This window comes from Dasypus novemcinctus, chromosome 26, assembly GCF_030445035.2.
Source record: "Dasypus novemcinctus isolate mDasNov1 chromosome 26, mDasNov1.1.hap2, whole genome shotgun sequence".
In the NCBI taxonomy this organism is placed as follows: Eukaryota; Metazoa; Chordata; class Mammalia; order Cingulata; family Dasypodidae; genus Dasypus; species Dasypus novemcinctus.
Window position 1 is genome coordinate 47,034,662 of NC_080698.1, and position 24,660 is coordinate 47,059,321.

At 37.5% G+C, this 24,660-nt stretch overlaps 1 protein-coding gene across 5 annotated transcripts in view; it reads right to left on the reverse strand.

Moving 5' to 3' along the window:
• Window positions 1–24,660, reverse strand: part of RAD18 (RAD18 E3 ubiquitin protein ligase) — a 157,801-nt gene that overhangs the window by 46,809 nt on the left and 86,332 nt on the right. For all 5 annotated transcript variants that reach the window (XM_004460993.4, XM_004460992.4, XM_012526145.4 and 2 more), the window contains one exon: window positions 23,894–24,068. In XM_004460993.4, coding sequence (XP_004461050.1) covers window positions 23,894–24,068 — 175 coding nt within the window. The remainder of the gene's footprint in view (window positions 1–23,893; window positions 24,069–24,660) is intronic.

Genomic DNA, 24,660 nt, shown 5'->3' on the forward strand with positions numbered 1-24,660 from the left:
TCCTAAGAACAAGCACATTCACTTATATAACAATGATCAGAAACAGAAAAATGAATATTGACACAATTGATATACCTATCTAATCTCTAGACTATGTTCAGATTTCATCAGTTATCCCAAAAGATACTGTTTCTTTCTAACTTCTTTAGCCTAATAATAAAGTGAACAATTTTTTTTTTACAAAAAATAATGATCTAAAGATTCTCCCCAGGAAAAGCATAACTACTATTCATCCCTGCATGAAGATAGCGCTTCCTCTCTAGGTCATAATCAAAAGCATCTCTTGTTATAATTTAGTCCTCAGTAAAAATGCAGTAACCTCTGCTTGCCAAAACCGGGAAACAAAGGCTTTCTCTTCTTATTTAAGTAGAACAATAAGTTAATTTACAGAAATTTGGACAAGTCTCTTAAACTCTTGGAAATTGTTAGTGAGAAGTTGCACAAAAATCTAAAATGCTTATCAATTTGTTTATCACCTGTCTTCAGCTGGTAAGAGATGATCAGAATAACATTAATAATTTGAATTTTAAAAGAAGTACTTACTTAAGAATTAAGTATCAGATTAGTAACAAAACAGTTTTATCGCAATAATTATTTGGATTGGATATACCTGTTAGATCTTAAAGATTATTTTTTGCTGTCACTCAGCCATATTATAGTCTGAATACTGCTCTAATATAAAGAAAACCAACATTATTATTCAACATTTTAATAGCAAGACCCATATTCTGTACTACAGCATGACTCTCTGAACGAGAGAGCAATTTATAGCATATTTACCTGCATCTCAGACATAAACAGCATGACTTTTAAAAAAAGGAAGAAAAATTTGAAAATGACAAAATAGCATGATCCCTTTGTTAAAAAAAATGTTTGTCCTCTATCTTTAGAAGGATGTTTATATTAAAGAGTTAACATTAAGGTTTTTTTGGCTGATAAAATTATGGAATTTAATTCTTTTAATCTAAATTTTCTATTTTCCATAATAAACATGCATAACAATTAATTTTAAAAGTACTTTTGAGCATTATGACTCCTCAATGAAAGCAGCAAAATTATGATAAAAAAGAAAAAAATAAACATTTTCTAAACACATAAACACTTCATAAATATAATTATAGAAGGTTGATTTATTATCTGCAGTGAAAAAGTGGTAAAAGAATACACATATAACTTAGCAACTATTACCTTATCTAAAACAACAGGATTACAGAATTTTAGGGTTCTAAGAGATCTCAAAAACTATGTATAGTGACTCATCTTACTCCCTTCTGATGCCTAAATTATGGAAAATAAAAGTTGGACAAGATAAATAAAGAACCCTTAAGACTGATATGCCATGAGAAGCAGATACAGCAACTGATAGAGCATCTGGCTACCATATGGAAGGTCAGGGTTCGATACCCAGGGCCTCCTGGCCTGTGTGTTGAGCTGGTCCACACACAGTGCTGCCGCGCACAAGGAGTGCTGTGCCACGCAGGGGTGCCCCCCATGTAGGGGTGTCCCACATGCAAGGAGTGTGCCCTGCAAGGAGAGCTGCCCTGTGTGAAAAAAGTGCAGCCTGCCCAGGAGTGGCGTTGCAAATACGGAGAGCTGATGCAGCAAGATAAAGCAACAAAAAGAGGCACGATTCTCAGTGCTGCCTGACAAGAATGTAAGCGGCCACAGAATACACAGTGAATGGACACAGAGAGCAGACAACGCTGGGGAAGGGGAGAGAAATAAATAAAATAAAATCTTAAAAAAAAAAAAAAAAGACTGATATGTCATGATTCTACTAAAGGCATTTGGTTTTGATGCATCACTTCCTCCTTTGAATTCATTTCCAGGTTCCTTTGATGTTACTTACCCTAATTAAGCAGATCTCTCTTTTGACTAACTTTTGCAGTCAAAAATTAACATTGGGGAAGTGGATGTGGCTCAGTCAGTTGGGCTCCCATCTACCATATGGGAAGCCCTGGGTTCACGTCCTGTGACCTCCTTGTGAAGGTAGTCTTGCCCGCACACTGCAGAGAGCCACAGGGCCTGCAAGCACTGCGAGTGCTGTCCAGCCCGCAAGCACCACAAAGAGCCAACTCAGCAAGGTGATGCAACAAAAAGGGAGACAAGTCAAAAAAAAAACGCAGAAGAGCACAGTGACAGACACAGAGGGCAGACAGCAAGCAAGCCACAAGTGGGGGGGATAAATAAAATAAATACAGACACAGAAGAACGCACAGTGAATGGACACAGAGAACAGACAGAATGCAAAAAGCCACAAGGAGGGCAATTTTAAAAAAATTAACATTGGCACTAACATGGATCACTACTTTCTGACACCGTTACCACCAATGACTATTATGAACTAATTTATGAGTTTCCAACTAAATGATGAAAAATTGTTTGAAGTAAGTCAGTGCTGTTTTCATATTCAGTCAACAAATAGCAAAAATCTAAGCCAGCATGACCTTGGTCCCTTCTGCAGGAAACAGAAATACAGGATTGCTAATCTAAGGGAAAAACAAAAAACTAAGACAGTGAAATCATGGAAAATTGTGGAGTAAAAAACTCCCGGGGTTGGTCTCTCCAAAGAAACAACAACTAAGCTAGAAAAAAATATAAAAATAATGGGAACCAACTATTTTGGGACTCTGGAACCTGATTAGACACCCAAAGCAACCAATCAGACACTGCTGAACTTTGGTAAGAGAATGGTTTATGCAAATCAGCTACTATCCCCTATTCCTCTGCCCCATTACAGCTGTGCACATGACAAATGGAGTTCCTAGAGTGGCTGGCTAGAACAAGGGTGCCAAGTGTGGCCCTTGAAATCCAAAAATTTGGGATTCTGCATTTTCCTTAGTCCGGCAGCTCCTGGAGGGCCTGACATAGATGCTTGACTTTGTCTCACTTCCCTTGGACTGCAATGGCTTCCCTGGTGGAATCTGTCAGAGCTGTAAAGGGACACGGAAACTTTTTCTTTTCCAAAACCAGATATAAAACAAAGAAATCACAGGCTGAGCAAAGAGATAATGGAATAGAAATGTCAGTGAGGACATGCAAGAAAGAATACAAAATTTGCAAATAGAGTTTAGCAAAGTCACTATATAAATGAACTGCAGCCTTCAAAAGCAATCCTGGGGAGGTGGGGATGGACCTAATTTCCAAGTTAGCACACTATAATATTTAAAATGTCTAGTCAACTAATAAATTTAAGAATCTAAAGGAACAGGAATATATGGCTCATGCACAGGGAAAATGAATCTGACAGAAAATATCCCTGAGGGCATCCAGATATTGGAATTACTAGTCAAAATGTAAAATCACCTGTTTTAAATAAGTTCAATGAACTAAAGGAAACATAGACAAAGAAATAAAGGAAATCAGGAGAATGATGTATAAACAAATAGTGAATTGTCAATAAAGACGTACCAATTATTAAAAGGCAACAAATAGAAATTCTAGAGTTGAAAAGTACAACAGCTGATATAAAAACGTTCACAAGAGAGGTTCAGGGAAGGGGATGTGGCTCGATTGATTGGGCTCCCATCTATCATATGGGAGGTCCAGGGTTCAATTCCCAAGGCCTCCTAGTGAAGGCAAGCTGGCCCAAGTGGAGAACTGGCCCACACAGAGTGCCGACCCATGTGGCAAGCTGGCCCATACAGGAGTGCTGGCCCACATAGGAGTGCTGGCCTGCGCTGCAATCTGCCCTGAGCAGACAGCTGGCGAAGCAAGATGACATTACAAAAAGAGACATAGAGGAGAGAGAATAAGAGGCGCAACAGACCAGGGAGTGAGCACCTCTCTACCACTCCGGAAGGTCCCAGGATAGGTTCCCAGTGCCTCCTAAAGAGAAGACAAGCAGACACGGAAGAACACACAGCAAATGGACACAGAGAGCAGACAACAGGGGGAGGGGAAGATAAATAAATAAATGTTGAGAGAGAGAGAGAGGAGAGGTTCAATAGCAAATTTGAGCAGCAAACTTGAAGATATCCAATCTAAGGAACAGAAAGGAAAAAAAAAGAAGAAAAATGAATGCAACCTGAGAGAACTGAGAGAAATCATCAAATATAGCAACATATACATCATGGGGGCCCTAGAGGAGAAGAAGGAGAGAGTAAAAGGGACAGAAAAACTACTTTAACAAATAATGGCCCCAAACTTCACAAATTTGATGAAAGACATCAATCTACACATCCTAGATGCTCAACAAACTCCAAGAAGATAAACCTGAAGACTTCCCACACCAAGACACTATAGCCAAATTGTGAACAAAGAAAGATAACAAATATCTTGAAAGCAGCAAGAGAGAACTGACTCGTCATATATATGGGATCCACAATAAGATTAACAACTGATTTCTCATCAGACCCAGAATTTGAAAATCACGAACTTGGACATTAAGCCGAGATTTCCGAAGTAATATAGAAAATGCAGTCTGGCTTCTTGCAGCTTATGGCAAAATTTGAGAGGAAAGAGATATGGTAAGCTGAGAACTGAATTGTTGGGCAAAAAGAGACCAGAAATTGATGGTTTGGGAAATTGCAAGCTTCCAGAAAAAAACCCTCCAGAAGATAGTGTCCCATGTGAGGACTTAACTAAACTTGGAATTAGACAGGACTGGAAATGCAGTTATCCAGAAAGGAATTGTGGAAAGTCTTATTGTCTGATGGCTTGGACCCCTTTTTCCGCATGCTAAACCAACAAGCTTTTTTGTGAGATCTGTAAGAACAAAACCACAGTCAGCCTGACAGGGAGAAGAGAGCTAGGAGGAAAAATGGCTTCATGAGGAAAACCATGGAGCTGAGGTCTAGACTTGGATATCTTTTTGGGCCAGGAGAGAGACTCCACCCATGTTTGCAAGAAGGGTGATTTTGCACAGCCATTTGAAAAGGGTGGATATTCCAGCCCAGGATCTTGTGCTCAGAGAGAGTTTGGCCACCCCAGGATACTGGTGGAACACATTCCCCAAAGATTAGAGAAAGTTAGGTTACTACTCCCCTGTTCTGAGGGGGTTGGGTCTGTATGCTAGAAATTAGGGAAAATATTGCTACCACCACAATTTCTTAGAGGGTAGGGTTGAGAGCTCAGCTATCACCCAGATGCTTGATGAGTGTGGAACTGAGAAAAAGGCCAATGGGCAAGCCCTTGGAAGGGGTTGCCCTCATGAGGTCCCAAGGAGAAGAAGACATTGTTCTAGAGATGACTCTGAAACTTTGGAATCTAATGGAGTATGTACTGCATGTTTTCAGAAGTGTTTGAGATGCTTGATGCCTGTGTTCCTTCCAATTTCTCCAACTTATAGCAATGTAAATGTTTGTCCCTCCTTTGTATACTAGAAGCAGATAACTTGTTTTCTAAGTTTCATAGGTCTACAGTCAGAGAGGAATGTTGCCCTGAGACAAACTGCCTGCCTATAACTGATCTTAATGAGATTTTGTACTTAGCCTTGCTACTGAAATGATTTAAGCCTTTTTGATATATTGTGATGTAATGAATGTATTTTGCATATGGAAAGAACATGTATTTTGGGGATTCAGAGGGTGGAGTATGACAGTTTGAAGTTCTTTTATGAATCCCCAAAAGAAAAAAGATAATGTTCTTACACTAATCCATTCCTATGAGCATGAGAACCTTTTGATTGGAGTACATCAGTGAGGCATGACTCAGGTTGAGTTTCCACCTTCTTACTGGAGCTTTATATAGATGGAAAAAACAGAAAGAAAGGAAGCCGCCACATTTGATCCTGCCACGTGAGAGAAAGGACTCCAGGTTCACCCATAGTTGAGCTCAGGAAGAGATAAGCCATATACCTGATAGCTTACAGCTGAACTCAGGAAGAGAGTGGAGCAGCCAAGACTGAGAGAGGAGGTCCAGTAAGAGACAAACCCTGTACCTAGTTGCCCACAGCTGAACTCTGGAAGACAGCAGATTCTGGAGGGGAGGGCAGAGATCTGCAGCCATCTTCACCATGTGGCAAGACACAGGATCAACAGTAGCTGACTTAGGAGAGAAAACATTTCTGATGGTGCCTTAATTTGGACATTTCAAGGTCTTGGAACTATAAGCTTTACTCCAAATAAAACCCCTTTTTAAAAGCCAACACATTTCTGGTATTTTGCATCAGCAGCCCTGTGGCAATCTAAGACAACTGGAATCATACAAGCAGTCTTCAAAATGGAAATGGAATGAAGCTAGGAATGAGTCTTCACAGAAAGAAAACTGGAAAACTCACAAACAGTGGATTAAACAACACACTCTTAAACAACCAAATGGCTAAAGGAGAAATCATAAGGAAAACCAAGCAACTGGTTAAAGGCAAAATCACAAGGAAAATTAGAAAGCACTTAGAAAAGAATGAAAACAAAACCAAACATACCAAAATTTATGGGAAGCAATAAAAGCAGCACTCAAAGGAAAACATAGCTGTAAATGCCTACATTAAAAAAGAAGAAAGATCACAAATGAATAAATAACTGGACATCTAAGGAACTAGAAAAAGAAAAGCAAATTAAATACAAAGTTATCAGCAGGAAGGAAATAAATATTAAAGCAGAGATAAACAAAATAGAGAAGAGAAAAACAATAGAGAAAATCAACCAAACCAAAAGTTATTCCTATGAAAACATCAACAAACTTGAAAAAATTTAGCAACACTGACTAAGAACAAAAGAGAGAATAATCAAATAACTAAAATCAGAAATGAAACTTTACAGAAATAAAAGGATTGTAAGAGTATACTATGAGATGGAGGATTGTGGGAAGATGGTATCGGGTTAGGTAACCAAGGCTCAGCTCTCACAAAAACAATGGAGACAAAACGAAAAGCTGCACAAGAGACCCACTTTGGGGGTCAGCAGACCAGGACAGTGCTTCAACAACCCCCAGGACGGCGAGGGACAAGGAGACTAAGAACCTGAAACAATAAACCATGAGCTACTAAACCTCCCGGCTGCCAGGAAGAGCTCCTCTCCTCCACCTCCAAGACACTAAAGTTGGGTAAAACCCCCAGCTCATTGCAACTGACTGAGAAGGGTTCCTCCCTGTCAGCTGTTACAAGGGGAAAGGGAGGGGGAGCCAGGGGGAGGGGCTGTTTTTTCAGTGAATTGGCCTGTGGAGCCTGCTATGAATCTTGGTTCCTTCCAGACAAAAACAAAGGAAAACCAAGAAAGATACACCTTTGTGGAAAGGTGTGCCAATGAGCACCATCTGCTGGCCAGTATGGAAAGTGCATAGATAAAATTGCACTTGGGTCTCTGTTATCTAACTCCTGGGAGAAACTCTGCACTCCATCAGTGAGTCCCTGGCATGAATCTGATAACTTAATCTGGGCAATTTTAAAGATTTCAGATAAGTTGAACCAAATAACAAAGAAGATCTGTGAAAAAATGATAACAATAGACGAGAGAGAAATTGGCCATCAGAGTAAATTCCCCAACATATTCAGATGCTTAGAAATCAGCAAAAAATTATATGCCATACTAGAAAACAGGAAGAGAACCTCAGCCAAAGGAACAAACCAAATATCCTGAAGAGATACTGGATTTAAGACAATCAATGATAATCACATAACTCCCCTAAATCAAAGAACTGAACGAAAATATGACTAAAAGATAAAGGATATTAAGAAAACACTAGGTGAGCATAAAGAACAATTTGAAAGTCTGAAAAGAAAAGCAACAGACCTTATGGGAATGAAAGACATGATGGATGAGATTAAAAACACATTAGAGGCACTTACAAGCAGATGTGAAGTGCTAAAACTCAGAATTAGTGATTCTGAAGACAGAACATCTGAACTGGAAAAGACAGTAGAACAGAAAGAGAAGAAAATGGGAAAATGGAACAGGGTCTCAGGGAATTGAATGATGTGAAAAGAAAAAAACATACGCATTATTGATGTCCTAGATGGAGAAGAAAATGGAAAAGGGACAGAAAGAATATCTGAGGAAATAATGACTGATAACTTTCCTACCCTTATGAAAAACATAAATATCAATATCCGAGAAGGACAACACACCCCAAACAGAATAAATCCGAAGAGACCTACCCTGAGATACCTACTATTCAGAATGACAAATAACAGAAATAAAGAGACGATTCTGAGAGCAACAAGACAAAAGCAAAGCATCACATACAAGGGAAACTCAGTAAGATTAAGTGCCAATCTCTCATCAGGAATCAGTGAGAGAAGACAGCAGTACAATGTATTTAAGGTACTAAAAGAAAAACTGCCAGCCAAGAATTCTGTATCCAGAAAAGCTGTCCTTCAAAAATGAAGGGGAGGGAAGCGGCTGTGGCTCAATCAGTTGGGCTCCCGTCTACTATATGGGAGGCCCTGGGTTTGCGTCCCAGGACCCCTTTGTGAAGGCAGGCTCGCCTGCACGCTGTGGAGAGCTGCCAACCCAGACGCCATCGAGTGCCACCAGCCCGCAAGCACCGCAGAGAGCCGACTCAGCAAGGTGACACAACAAAAAAGGAAGACAAGCAAAAACACAGAAGAACGCACAGTGAACGGACACAGAGAGCAGACAGAAAGCAAGGCGCAAGGGGAACAGGGAAATAAATACAAATAAATAAATACAGACACAGAAGAATGCACAGAGAATGGACACAGAAAGCAGAGAGCAAGCAAAAAAAGCCATAAGGGAGGGGAGGATAAAAAAAAAAAAAGAAGGGGAGTTCAAAGTCTTCACAGACCGAAAAAAAAATACCCTGACAGAATGTTATCTAAGACCAGAATTACAAGAAATACCAAAGGCAGTATGCAGTCTGAAAGGAAAAAACAAAGGCAAGAGACTTGGAGAAGAACATAGAAATGAAGATTATTAGAAAGGGTAAAAAGATAGACAATAATCTATCTTTTTTTTTTTATCATATCATAATGTTGTCATATCATAATATGACAACAGAAAGCCAAAGGTGAAAACGGATAAAGTAAGTAATGCCATTACAGTAATAACATTGAATGTTAATGGCTTAAACTCCCCAATCAAAAGACAGACTGATAAAATGGATTAAAAAAATATGAGGGAAGCAGATGTGGCTCAACTGATAGAGTGTCTGCCTACCACATGGGAAGTCCAGGGTTTGGTACCCAGGGCCTTCTGGTCCGTGTGGTGAGCTGGTCCATGTATAATACTGCTGCACACAAGGAGCGCCAGCCCACGCAGGGAGGCCCCTGCATAAGGGTGACCCTGCACAAAAGGAGTAGCCCCCATGCAAGGAGAACCGCCCTGCGTGAAACTACAGCCTGCCCAGGAGAGGTGCTGCATATACGGAGAGCTGATGCAGCAAGATGACGCAACAAAAAGAGACATATCCCCAGTCCCGCCTGATGGGAATATGAGCAGACACAGAAGAACACACAGCACATAGAGAACAGACAAGTGTGTGTGTGGGGGGGAGAAATAAAAATAAATAAATCTTTAAAAAAAGAGCCATCTATATGTTGTCTACAAGAGACTCACCTCAGACCTAAGGCCACATGCAGGTTAAAAGTGAAAGGTTGGAAAAAGATATTCTATGCAAATAGTAACCAAAAAAGAGCTGGAGTAGTGATACTAATTTAGGACAAAACAGATTTTAAATGCAAAACTACTATGAGGGATGAAGAAGGTCATTATATATTAATGAAAGGACCAATTCCGCAAGAAGAAATAACTATACTAAATATTTATGCACCTAACCTTACTGCCCCAAGATCCATGAGACACACACTAGGAAAGCTGAAGGGAAAAATAGATCTCTCTATAATAATAGTTGGAGACTTCAATACACCACTCTCAGTATTGGACAGAACATCTGGACAGAGGATAAATACAGAAACAGAGCGCTTGAATAATATGATAAATGAACTCCTAAGGCAGTTGAATACAGATTTGCCACGTGACCTGGCAATATATAACCAACATATAACCAAAAGAACTGAGAGCAGTGACATGAATAGACACGAATATGTACACTGATATTCATAAGCATTATTCACAATATCCAAAAGTCAGAAACAACCTAAGTGTCCATCAACTGAGGAATGGATAAACAAATTGTGGAGTACACACATGATGGAATATTATACAGTGGTAAGAAGAAATGAAGGTTGTGATACATATGACAACATGGATGAACCTGGAGGAAATTTTGCTGAGTGAAGCAAGTCAGACACAAAAGGACAAATACTGTACGATTGCCCTATTACGAACAAAATATATAATGTGAAATATGAATATGGGTAAAACTGACTATATAAGACCATTTTTCTTTGAAGCTGAACAAATGTAGGTTAATACCACAAATGTAAATATCAGACAACAAAAAAAAAACACCACAGTATACTAAGTGAAGGAGACCAGACACAGAGTACTACATATTGTATGATTACGTTTATATAAAATATAACTATAAATCAATTTATAAAGATGAAATTAGATTAGTGGTTATGTAGGGCTGAGGAAGGAATGCTAAGGGGTGTGGATGTAATGAAATTGTTCTAAAATTTTTGAGATGATGAATGTACAACATTGTGATTACACTAAAAGCCCAATGATTATATACTTTGGATAGGTCATACGGTATGTGTATATATCTCAGTAAAACTGCTTAATAAATAAATAATTGTGCAATAGCCAGAAATAGCAGCTATGTACAGCAGGGGAAACAGAGATTGAGAGGTGAAGAATTTTCTTGTTTATCTGGTTTTTTATTATTAATATTATTATTGAAATAATGAAAATGCCCTAATAATGGCTGAAGTGATGAACACACAACTATGTGATTATACCAAATACCTCTGACTATACTTTGGATGAACTGTATACTTTATTAATATGTAAAAAAAAGGACAAAAAAACAACTAAACCTGATTGCTAAATGATCTAATAATGACTGAAGTGATGAATGCACAACTATGCAATTATCTCAAATACCACTGATTGCACAGTTGGAAGAACTGTATGCTTTCTTACTATGTATGAATAAAATGATTCGTTTAAAAACAAAAACAGACCAAAAAAGTATACTATGAACACTTGTGTGCCCATAAATTTGATAACCTAGTCGAAACGGACAAATTCCTGGAAACATACAAACGACCAAAACCGACACATGAAAAAAACCGAAAACATAAATAGACTTTAATAAGTAAAGAGATCAGTAACCAAAAACCTCTCAATAAAGAAAAGTCTCAGACCAGATGGCATCAGTAATGACTTCTATGAAACATTTAAAGAATTAACACCAATCCTAAAATTCTTCCATAAACAGGAGAGGGGGAAACGTCCCAACTTATTCTGGTGACAACATTACCTTTATACTAAAACCAAAAACAACACAATTTAAGAAAAGAAAACTATAGACCAATATTCCTTATGTTTACAGATGCAAACATCTTCAAAAAATACTAGGAAATCAAATTGAGCAGCATATTAAAAGGTTGTTCACCATGACCAAATGGAATTTATTTCAAGGGTGTTTCAACATATGAAAAGCAATCAATGACAGCTCACACCAGTGCTCCTCCCCTGCCATAGCTGAACCCCTCTGTGATCTAACTTCTTCAAAAATGAAGCATAATATATTGCCAAATTCAATTAGTAGAAAAATAGTAATGACAGGTTTAAAGATTAGAAATAGAATACATAATGATTTAGAAAAACTAAAATAAAGTAAAAAATAAATTGGAGTATTAAAAAATGAAAAATATCATAAAACTTTTTTGACATTTTGCCTTTCATCCCTGAAATAGGTGTTGCCCCGTACGTACAGTGGCAAGGCAATCTCTTCCATTTCTTCCTCAGTGATTATGTCCTTTTTTAAAATTTTTTTTATTCTGTCTTCAAAAAAATTTTAGGCTACAGTAAAGTCACATATAGAATATAGGGGACTCCCATATACCCAACATCAAACCCTTTTCCCCTTTCCCCAGCAATGATCTTTTTACATGTGGGGGGTGTCACTGATAAAGGATGCATGGGTGGGAGGGAATTTCCCAGGGCATGTATATAGGGTACATAGATATGTTCGGATGTTCGTTGGGTATTGTCAGAGTGGGTAGTTACACACGACAACTGAAGGAGTGCTGAGTTCCCATTCTGGGGAACTCTGTCACATTCCCCAATGGAACAGCAAAAATCCCCCAAGTGCAAGGACAAAGACCAGAGAAGAAAGATAGTCCAATGATGGGCCCTTGATACTGATGACTATGCTTATGAGCCTGTGTGCTTGAAATTTCAACTAGGCCTAGAGCTGCAGGGTGCCTAAGAGTTACCTCTTGATAGCCTCCATGTTGCTCAAATGTGGCCACTCTCTAAGCCAAACTCAGCATGTAAATGCATTACCTTCCCCGTAGCATGGGACATGACTCCAGGGGATAAGCCTCCCTAGTGCTGAGGGATTACTACCAAGCACCAGCTGGTGATGCAACTAGAAAAAGATCTTGAATAAAAGGGAGTAATGGTAAAGACAAATGAGTTTATATGGCTAAGAGACTTCAAAATGAGTTGGGAGGTCATCAGAGGGGTAGTACTTACACATGTCTCAGCAGAATCCCAGAGACAGCCAAAGTCAATACAACCCTGGGTAGTGGTGCTCCTGAGGGCTACAGAGACACCCGGGTCCTATGGTCATGGCCTGGAGTTGTCTTGTCAGTTAGCCCTACTTTGGAATTTGTGCACTTGAGCATGATGGAGTTGGACTCAGATGTGACCTCTCTACACATTCCTCTTCCATCACTTTTACTGAATATGGTGTTTGCACTGGGGTTGGTGTATGCTCAGGAGACCTGAATCTCTGGATTGTCCGTGTGCCAGCTGGGCCCTGAGTTGCAATACCTGCTCTCTGGTTCACTGGACTTACCCAGGTCAGCTAACAGGGAGGTGAGGATGGTCCACCACCACACCAGGGAACCAAGAGTCTACGATTGCAAGCAGGAGAATCCCATTCATCAGCCATGTGGGATCTAAGCCCCCTCTTGATTTAGAGGTGGAGTGGACATTGTCATTCCTGGGTCCTCAGGAGGAATAAAATATGGATTAGACTGGACTTACTGGTATTCTACTATAGAATTATCGTGACTCTAGCAATAGAAGAAAGTATCATTGATGTGGAGACAGTGGACACAGGATTTGCTGAGGGCAGGGAGAGGGAAGAAGAGGTGTGTTGTGGGGACATTTTCAGAGCTTGGAGTTGTCATGTATGATATTGCAGGGACAGATACAGGACATTATACATCCTGCCATAACTCACTGAATGGACTGGGGGAGAATGTACTTCAATGTAAACTGTAATCCATGCAGTGTAGCAGTGCTCCAAAATGTATTCATCAAATGCAATGAATGTGTCACACTGATGAAAGAGGTTGTTGATGTGGGAGGAATGGGAGTGGGGGTGGAGAGTAGGGTATTTGGGAACCTCATATTTAATTTACCATTTTGTGTGGTCTATGTATCTTTTTAAAAAAAGACAATAAAATATTTTGAAAAAAGAAAAGCAATCAATATAATACTGTACACATTCACAGAATGAAGGAAAAGAGCCACATGATCAAATCAATACAGAAAAAGCATTTGACAAAATCAAACACCCTTTCTTAAAAAAAAACAAAACACTCAAACTAAAAATAGAAGGGAGCTTCCTCAACATTATAGCTAAGACAATTAATTATGAAAAGGAAATAAAAGGTATCCAAATTGGAAAGGAAGATGTAAAACTATTCACAGATGACATGATTGATCTTATATATATAAAAAACCTAAAGAATCCTCAAAAAACAGTCAAAAGTAATAAATAAATACAGCAAAGTTACAGGATAAAACATAAACACACACACAAATGTCGTATTTCCAAATACTACCAACAAGGAATTTACCAAAAAGGAATTTACAAAAATAATTCCATTTACTATTGCTTCATCAAAAAGAATAAAACACTTAAGAATAAACATAAATAAGGAATCACAAGACTTGTATGCTAAAAATTACAAAATACTGCTGAGGAAATCAAAGAAGACCTAAAAAAATGAAAAGACAAACCACGTTGATGTGTTGGAAGACTTAATATTGTTATGATGACAATACTATCCAAATTGAAAAACAGAGTTGATGCAAAACCTAACAAACTCCCAAAAATGTTTTCTGCAGAAATGAAAAACCAATCCTAACATTCATAAGAAATTTCAAGAGATCACAAACAGGCAAGATAATCTTGAAAAAGAAGAACAACATTGGAGGTCTAAGTCTTCCTGATTAACTATAAAATTATAGTAATTAAAGCACTGTGGTACTAAGAGAAGGAAAGACATATATAACAATGAAATACATATAGGTGCCAGAAATAAACCCATAACACTTATGGTCAATTGACTTGGACAAGGGTGCAAGAACATCCAATGGGCAAAGAACAGTCTCTTCAGTAAATGGTTCTGGATTTTGCCAGAGGCAAAAGAATAAAGTTGTATCCTTACCTTAAATTATAAGGATCAAAGACCTAAACGTAAGAGATGAAACCATAAATCTCTTAGAAGAAAACACAGGGGCAAATCTTTATGACCTTGGATTTCACAATTAAATATGGTATCAAAAGTACAGGAAACAAAAGAAAAAATAAATGGTAATTTTATTCAAATTTAAAACTTTACTGCATCAAAAGACACTATCAAAAGTGTCAAAAGACAATCCACAGAATGGGGAAAAATAGTTGCAAATCACATACCCAAGACAAGACACATGTACAGAAAGGATCAGAGAACCCCTATCTGGAGCCTAGAGTTATTCTCCAAAACTCTTATGGATAAGCCCTGAAGGAAAGCATTTGTGTGGGTCAATGTGGAAAGACTGGGAAACACCCTACCTCTTCACCTTCTTTTTTTTTGGTTAGCTACTGGCATTCAAGGAAAGCTCTGTCATACCACTACACGGAAACAGACTTAAGGAACAGACACTTCAGAGTCTAAATTCTAGTGATATATTAAAATATCAAAATGACCAGGTTTCAACAAAATATTGCAAAACATTCAAAGAAATTGGAAGAGACAGCCCATGCAAAGTGAAGTTTGCTTGGCTGTTCAAAGTAGATACCATTAAATGGGTTGACCTTTAAAAATGGGAATTTATTAGCTTACAGTTTAAAGCCATGAGAATGTCCAAATCAAGACATCATAAAGGCTATGCTTTCTTCCCCAAGACTGGCTGCCAACAATCCTTGGATCCTCTGCCACATGGCAAGGCACAAGGCAGCATCTGCTGGTCTCTCCTCTCTTCTGGGTTTCATTGCTTTCAGCTTCTTGCTTCCAAGGCTTTCTCTCTGTATTCACCCAGTTTTAAAGGCCTCCAGTAAGAGGATTAAGACCCATCTTGAACAAGGGTGGGGGTCACATCTTAACTGAGGTAGCCTCATCAAAAGAGCCTATTTACAACGGGTCCATAACCAAAGAAAGGATTAACTTTAAGAACATGCTTTTCCAGAGTCCATACAGCTCCAAACTACCACACAAATGATAAGATAAAAGCATCTGTAGCCATCAAAAAGGAAGTAGGACATACTAGGACTAAGACTTTTATTTTAAAAGGGTCTGAAATATGCACAAAGAGCTAAAAACAAAAACAAACAAAAAACATGGACAAAGAACTAAAGGAAAGCAGGAAAATGACAAACACAAAGAGAATAGAGATAGAAATTATGAAAAGGAACCAGCTGAAGACCACATTAAGAGAAATTAAAAATTCCCAGGAGGGATTCAGAGCAGATAAGCTGTCATAAGAGAGAATCAGAGAACATGAAGACAAAAAAAAACCCCCACAAAACAAAAACAAAATCCAGGAAAAGAAACCATTCAGGCTGAGGAGCCGAAAGAAGAATGAAGAAAAGCGAGCAGAGTCTGAGGAACCTGGGCGGCATCATTAAGTGTACCACTATATGCATCGTGGGAGTCTCAAAAGAAAGGGGCACAGAAAATATTCTAAAAATAATGATTTATAACTTCTCAAATTTAATAAAAGACTTGAATATAAACATTCAAGATGCTAAAAGAACTCCAAACAGGATAAATACAAATGAATCCACAACACAGCATATTTAAGCAGACTGTCAAATGCCAAAGACCAAGTGAGAATTCTGAAAGCCTCAAGGAGAAGGAACATATCACGTACAAGAGACTTCAATAAAACTAAGTGCTGGGGAGCAGACGTGGCTTAAGCAGTTCAGTACCTTCTTCCCACATGGGAGATCCCGGGTTTGGTTCCCAGTGTCTCCTAAAAACAAAACAAAACAAAACAACAAAAAAAACAAACAACAAGCAAAACAAATGAAAAAACCAATTCAGGGAAGCTGATGTGGCTCAGTGGTTGAGCACCGGCTTCCCAAATACAAGGTCTTGGGTTCAATTCCCAGCCCACCGGCGCCTCAAACAAACAAACAACAACAACAAAAAAAACCATTAAATGATTTCTCATTGAAAACCATGGAGGTAAAGACAGTGGGATGACATATTTAAAGTGCTGAAAGCATAAAATTACTAACCAAGAATTCTATATCTGATAAAACCATCTTTCAAAAAATGAGAGAGAGACCGAAGGCACAGGAATATTGTTTTTGTACATCACTGAAGTTAAGTTGGTAACAAACCAAATGAGATTGTTATAGGTTTAGGATGTTAAATTTAAGCCCCAAGTTAAGTATAAGGAAAATACTGGAAAATATGCAAGCTCATAAAGACAGAAATTAAAGTACAGGCTGGGGGTGGGGGACAGGGGAGATGGGTGTAGGGTATAATGCATAATGAGTATAGGGTTTCTGTTTGGGGAGATGGCAAAGTTTTAGTAATGGAAGGTTGTGAGGGTACCCCAGTACTGTGAATGTGATTAACCTCACTGAATAGTATGCCTAGGAGTGGTAGAGATAGGAAAGTTTATGCTTTATACATGTTCCCACAATAGGGGGGAAAAAAAAGAGCAACTATAGTCAATGACAATTAAATGCAGTACATGATAATCCTGGATGGGATCTTGCAAGGGAGGAGAATAGGCTCAAAGGGACATTAATGAGACATAGGAAAAATTGGAATATAGACTGTAAGTTTTTTATCAATGCCAAAATTCTTTTACTTGATGACAGCACTTAAGGTGATTACATAAGTGAATGGTCTTGTTCTAAGGAAATGTACATGGTAGTATCAAGTGTTCAAGGAGCATCATGTATACAATGTTCACTCAAGTGTTCTAAAAATGGATTGATAGAAAGATGTGTGTATGTGTGTGTGTGTATATATATATATATATATATATATATATATATGTAAAATGATAATACAAATGATGTTAAAATTGTGGATGTGAGTGTGAGGCAGAGGGTAAGGTATACTGGAGTTCCCTATATGGGGTTTGTATTATTTTTATAAATGTCCTGTAAGTTTGAAAGTATTTCAAAATAATAAGTTTTTTAAAAAGTTAAACATGAATTTGCCATATGACTCAGCAATTCCATTCCTTGACATATACTCAAAAGAAATGAAAACAGGATTCATATAGACACTTTACACCAAGCTTCAGAACAGCATTATTAGCAACAGTCAAAAGGTAGAAACAACCTAAATGTCCCTCAACAGATGAATGGATAAACAAAATGTGGTATTTACACACAATGGACTACTATTCATCCATAATAAGAAATGAAGTTTTGATAATACTACAACATGGTTGAATCTTGAAAATATTATGTTAAGCTAAATAAGCTAGACACTAAAGAACAGATACTGTAGATTGCATTTATATGAAATATCTAAACTAGGCAAATTCATAGATACAGAAAGTACATTAGAGTTATTAGGAGCTGAGTGGAATGGGAATTTAAGAATGGAGAATTATTGCTTAATGGGTACACAGTTTGAGGTGTTGCAAAAATTTTGGAAATGGCTATGGTTGCACAAAATTATGAATCTAATTTATACCCTGAATTCTACACTTACACTTAAAAATGATTAAAATGCTAAATTTTCTGTTACATATTTTACCACAATAAAAAATGTACCAAAAATGAAAGACAGTATCGATGGCAAGATGAACCATTACTTTATATATCATTAAGAGATAAAATTGGGGCCAATTTACCTATGATACAGTACTTTCTTTTCATTTAGAATTTTAAATTTAATACATATCTCAACAGTTCTTTTAAACTTATGTAGATGTAGGTTTTTATATCACTGTTGTGCAGATACAAAAAAAAAAATTGAAAAAAGTTGGTTAAAGTTAAAGTTGGTCCCTAAAACATGTTCAGATTCAGAGTTTGAATCTCCTAAGTATTTTTTTGCTTCATCATGTGTGAAGTCTGAGTTTTCCTAAAGTTATCCTGTGCACCACTGTGAGCACAATGGTACAGCTTCTTAAAACTACTCAACTGCGATCTCCAGAAATTTCATCTAAGTCCTGACAAATCCATTTAGATACTAAATTCATAGTTTTGTTTCTATCCTCAATTGAATTCACATGTGGTTGAAAGGTAAGCAGCTTCTGTTCAGAGAAAGCAAGAATGTCTGATAAATTAATGCTTGACACTTTAACAATACTCTTTTGCAACACTGGGATCAGTCAGGTCAAACTGTAGTTGTTTTGAAATTTCTTCCATCTTCTCCAAGGGATTTGGCCATTTCTCCTGACTTCAGTTGGTCATGTAACAGGCAACTCTTTGCACTTAGCTCAGTAACAAAATGTAACATGTCTTCATATACTTGTGGATATCTTTCTTAGGTCCTTGAAACATTATTGTTTTGCAAGAAAATATGAAATTGCAGACATTCATTCAATGATGAATAGGTTTTCACTAACATCAAATTTAAACTCTACTGCTCTGTTTCTGTGCCTTTCTTCATATACAATAACTTTTCTTTTCAATATCTTGTTGAAGTCATTTTAAATAACAAACAGTACAACAGGGTAACTTAACTGAAGTGAGGCCATGATGAAGTTGAAGCATGTACATGTAATGGCAGATACACCATGACAACAACCTGGCTGGTGGCAATGGTGAGATATCATTGATTATAAGACACATCACAATTTCAGGTATTAAAATGTAAAAAAATTAAAATATGCATCTTAGAATCAATAAAATGATTGAGATTTACTCATATTTAATAAAGGTCTTATAGTAGGCCCTTGGTAAAAGATTCTTTTTTCAAGTGAGTGGCACAGACTTAATTCTTAAGGATTTTATTGAGTGATAATAGGGATGACAAAGATAGTCAAATAATTATAAGATAGGAACTTATTTAGATAAACTGATATGGGATTCAGATAACTGGTACAAAAATTCACAGAGAAAGTTGAAATTAATTCCTGCTTAGTGAGAAGAATAAGAAAAGATTAGAAGGGTTGAGACAGAGGGGTCATTCAAGAACAAACATAAGGAATAATTGATGGAACAATATCTTGGAAGAGGTAGATGAATTAGTTTTTAAAAATAATATGTCTTTATCTCACTATTGATAAGAAAGAAAAGTCTTAAGAAATATATCTTTTTCTTACAATTAACAAGAAAGAAGAGGGTCAAAAATTATAAGAAGCCTCAAGATATAAAGGAAGGCACACGAGGGAAGCAGATGTGGCTCAAGTGATTGGGCTCTGCCTCCCATACGGAAGAACCCGGGTTCCACCCCTGGGGACTTGTTGTAAAGGCATACCCGCATGGCAAGCCAAGTGCCCAAGTGGCAAGCCAGTGCCCGCATCAGTGAGTCATGCAGCAAGATGATGACGCAACTGAACAAAGAGGAGAGTCAAGGTGAGGTGCAACAGAAACCAAAAACTGAGGTGGTGCAAGTGACAGGGAACCTCTCTCCACATTAGAGGTCCCCAGGATTGAATCCCGGTGAATCCTAGAGGAGAAAAATAAGAAGAGAAGACAAAAAAGAGAAACAGACACAGAAGATCACACAGTGAATGGACACAGACAGCAAAAACAGTAGGGGGGGGATTAAGAATGTACTAAAAAAAAAGAAGACATTAGAAAAAGGTAAGATTAGCTGTCCGTGGTAAAATGGCAGACAAGGTTATCTATTAAAGACAGGAAAACAGACACAGGCAACTGGTTTGGAATAGGTGCTGTGAGAAATGTAAAAGGGCATAAATTAGAAGACTGTGCCTCAGCAGTAAGTACCCAGCAGAGGCTGAACTAAATAAATTTCTAATGAAACTAATAATCCCAGGCTCACAACTTTCTCTAGCAGTGTGCTGAACAGAAGGGGTGTGTATGTGTGTGTGTAAGACTGTAAGATTTATTCTACAGTATAGCTCACAAATTAGAGTTAAGCAATCAAGGATTATGAAAGCATTTCTGAAATGTCCCATCATACAGTCCTTAAGTTTTCCAGTATTACTGAAGAAAGTTTGATTTGGACTTTATAAAACAATAATCATTCATATATCAAAGACTAAGACTAACATTTCTGATCTCATTTCATCTTCTCAACAAATCTGAGATATAAGATATTTTTATCTTATTTCATAGATGGGGACACAAAGACTTCAAAAAATTAAATCCAAAATCACCCAGGAGAATTTGTTTCCAAGCCATTCAACTCTACACCTACTAATTATCCTGCTATACTATGGCTGCTTTCTGTTGCATACTTACTCCTTGACAGTCTACTCTTGAATCAGATGCCAAATGATCTGTTCTAGTATCAAACCAAATACCATTAGTTAAGACTCACTTCATTTCCACTCTCATTTTAACATTAGGTTTCTAAGTCTTAAGGCACAGTGTCTAACTTTTAAACTTAAAAATCTTAAGACAAAATAGCAGGGCAAATGAAAAGATGGTATAAAAAAGAATCCAAAGGAAATTATAATTTTAAAGATTAATACATTTAATATTTACAATGTATATAACATGTCTAATTTATACTTGAGACATGAGCAATAGAAGAGATACTTACCAACAGTCTCAAAGCAAGCAGGCAAATCTTATAAAAGATGGTCACTGAAGCTAAGCTTCCAAAGTGTGCAAGCAAATCAATGATCTTTTTTCCTTATGAAAAGTGCAATTAGAAACAATCCAAATGTCTACCAATTAATGACTAGATGAATAAAATGTAGTATATCCATGGAGTATTATTCAGCAATAAAAAAAAAGGACTATAGTACTGATATACACTACAACATGGATTAACATTGAAAACAACATGCTATGTGAAAGAAGCCAGTAACAAAAGATTCATATTATATGATTCCATTTATATGAATGATCTAGAATAGAAAAATGTATGGAGACAGTACACAGTCTGGTGGTTGCCAGGAGCTGGGAGAGTTGGGAAGAAATGGGAAGTGGCTGCTAATGGTACTGGAATATCTTTCTGGGGTGAGGAAAATGTTTTAAAATTGACTGTGGTGATGGCTACATAACTCTGAGAATATATTAATAGTAAAAACCACTCAATTGTACAATTAAATGGTGAATTTATGGTATGTGAATTATATCTCAAAAAGCTGTGAAAATCTGCATTACTGGGCAGTTCCATTGGAAAGTGTGTGTAAAAAGACATACACAATATATAGATCCATAACTAATAATAATGTAAAAAGGTATGATTTTACTAACAAAAGGAAATTTTTTGAAATGTTTGCATCACTTCTATACTCCAGCATCTAGAGAATTGGCCAGTACACAACAAACACTTGTTGAATGGATGAGAGCAATGATGGACACTGTTATAGACACGGAACAAGGGTCAATCTAGCATCACTACACTATTTTGAATTGCTAACAAAATTTTCATCTCAAAATGTCTCATAAAGAAAACCCTATAGGACCCTTACCAGAGGAAATCATTAGGATAGAGAGAGAAACTGTCTGATAATATTACCCAGGATCTTGGTCAGTAGAAAGGTAAATAATGGCAATGGCCCAATCCCTTAAGGATTTAACATGTAAGAATTACGAGATGCCGAAGTGGAAGCAGGAAAGTATGTGAATGGAGATAAGCTTATAACAATTCTCAACTTTTTTGCTGACTGATGAGTGATGAGTTACAACAGCCAGACTTTGGGCTAAACTCATTTTTGTAAATTGACCCAAGAAGGCTTACTTCCCTCGGCCCTCACCCATATTTCCTTTAGCCTTTCTACTAAACCCAGAGACTATTTTCTGCTCTCCTATTTCCTGTGCCATAATATACCTAAAAGCAATGCCACCTTCCTTATAAATAATTTTCTCATAGTTCAGCTATGCCAGTAAATCTGTCTACAAACCCTCATCCAACTCATCCTATTTCCAGTACTCTTTTTTTTTTTTTTTTAAGATTTATTTTATTTATTTTTCCCCCATTCCCTGCCGGTTGTCTGCTCTCTGTGTTCCCTCGCTGTGTGTTTGCTTGCACCCTCGGTGGCACTGGAAACTGCGTCTTTTTTTTTTGTTTTGCGTCATCTTGCTGCATCAGCTTTCCATGTGTGCAGCTCCATTCCTGGGCAGAATGCCCTTTTTTCACACGGGGCGGCTCTCCTTACAGGGCACACTCCTTACCAGGGGGCATACCCATGTGCACCCCTGTGTGGCAGGGCACTTCTTGCACATGGCAGCTCTGCGTTTCCCTTTCTGTTTCCTGCATTCCTACTCCAAAGCGCACAAAAGTTTCACAGTTCACTCTAGAATACCAAAACTTCAAGCATCCCAGGTCTAATAGTCAAAAACTAACTCCTACTTTCCTTGACTCTGATTTTCCCCCATTTTACCCTGTATTTTTAGAAGACTTGTGTTTAAAATCAAATACTGCATGTTGGTCTTGCAGAAATGGACTGATCGGGAATGATATGCAGCAGCTTCACACTGCTAAGAGTGTTTTCCCCTCAGACAACATGAGCTACCATATGGCTTTGATCTTGAGTCCCTTCATGATTGGGTGGGAAGATTTCCCCTTTCTAATAATTGATTCTTAAAGATTTGAGACCATTTCTCAAGAACCCAAGGAAAGCAGAAGGTCTCTGGGTATACTCTTCTTATAAAAAAATTTTCTTCTTAATTTGATCTTTTCAGATTAGACCTAATCTGTCATTCTAGAGCATTGTTAACAAATTTTAAATTAATAAATATCAAAGATTAAGTGATTTCTAAGATACATTCACATTCATATGCTGCTAATAGCATTTAAAATTGGTAGAAATCATTCAGACTTCAAGTAACATCATCACCTACCAGGGTCAAAATGAGCTTAAAGCTAAGGAAATAATTCAATCCAAGCAACAGGCTCTATTCAGGAAGAGCTTTACCACAGCATTAGATACATAAACAGAACACTGGAGAAATGTTAATATCTAATGGGAATATCTAATGGGAAGTGAAGGGTTTGGTCAATTTTGGTACAGAAATATAAAAGAATACTAAGCACACTGAAAATAATAAAGAAACATGTAATGTTTATGACATAGCATAATATGATTTAAATCTATTTACTTGTCACGTCATCTTTTTAAAAAAAATCATTTGGAAAAAATGATATATCCCAAAACCTCCAATTTTTAAACCTTCCCCCATCTATTCTATTCATTCAATTCAAGTTTTCTTTCTTGCTTTACGCTCTCATATATCATCTTTCTGGTCGCTCTATTTTCCAATATAGCTGTGTTTATTTCCTTTACTCGTATTGACAAAAATTTCACTATCATGCTTTCTTTTCCAACTTTAGGAAAAATACCGATATAAAAGATACAGAGTAGAAAGCAAAGCCACCCTATGGTCATTGCACATACCCTCCCAAATCCTGCCTTGCTGTCACTGTGATGGCTACACAACAGTATAAAGAAATTGAAATGGAAGAAGACTGGGGAACTGTACCATTGCTGCAAAGCTATTTTCTAATCATTTTTGCCTGTCTTAGTATGCAAAGGAAATAGAAATTTAAAATAATCAACTACTTCATGTCTCTTACCTATTACATGAATCAGATTCTGGGGGAGAAAGAGCTTCCTCTTGAATATCAGTACTATTAAAAGAATCATCTGGTCTATCAGACTCTAACTTCCCAGGAGAGTCCAGCTTCGAGTGAAGGAAGTGATTTGTTACGAAGGTCACATCCGAGAATTTCATTTTATTATCTTCTTGCCCTAAAAAGGAAAAAAAGAAATGAAGAAACAAAAAAGAAAGAGTTCACAGTAAGTACCTTAAAATCTACACCTTCTATATTTATTACTTCTACAATATTCAGTATTGCTGCTCGTACATACTAAAATAAAAGTGTATATAACATTGATTTCAAAACTCTAGTGAAAGCCAGAGAATTTGGTTCGGAATTACAAATGGTGCCACCTAATTATACTGTCCACCCTCATATTTTTCTAGGATTATTTTTAAAACAAAATATCATGTCAATATGGTGAGTCAGCCTGCTGTTGCAGCATCAGGCTGGTGGCTGGATGGTATTAGAAAATTGTATACAATGCTGCAAGGTTCAAAAAACTAGGGTTGGGAAGCTGATGTGGCTCAAGCAATTGGGCTCACGTCTATCATAAAGGAGGTCCAGAGTTCGATGCCCAGGGCCTCCTGGTGAAGGCACACTGGCCCATGTGGTCAGCTGGCCCATGCAGAGTGCTGGCCTGTATAGAGTACTGCCCCGCACAGGAGTGCTGGCCCATGCAGAGAGCTGGCACAGCAAGATGATGCAACAAAAAGAGACACAGAGGAGAGACAATAAGAGAA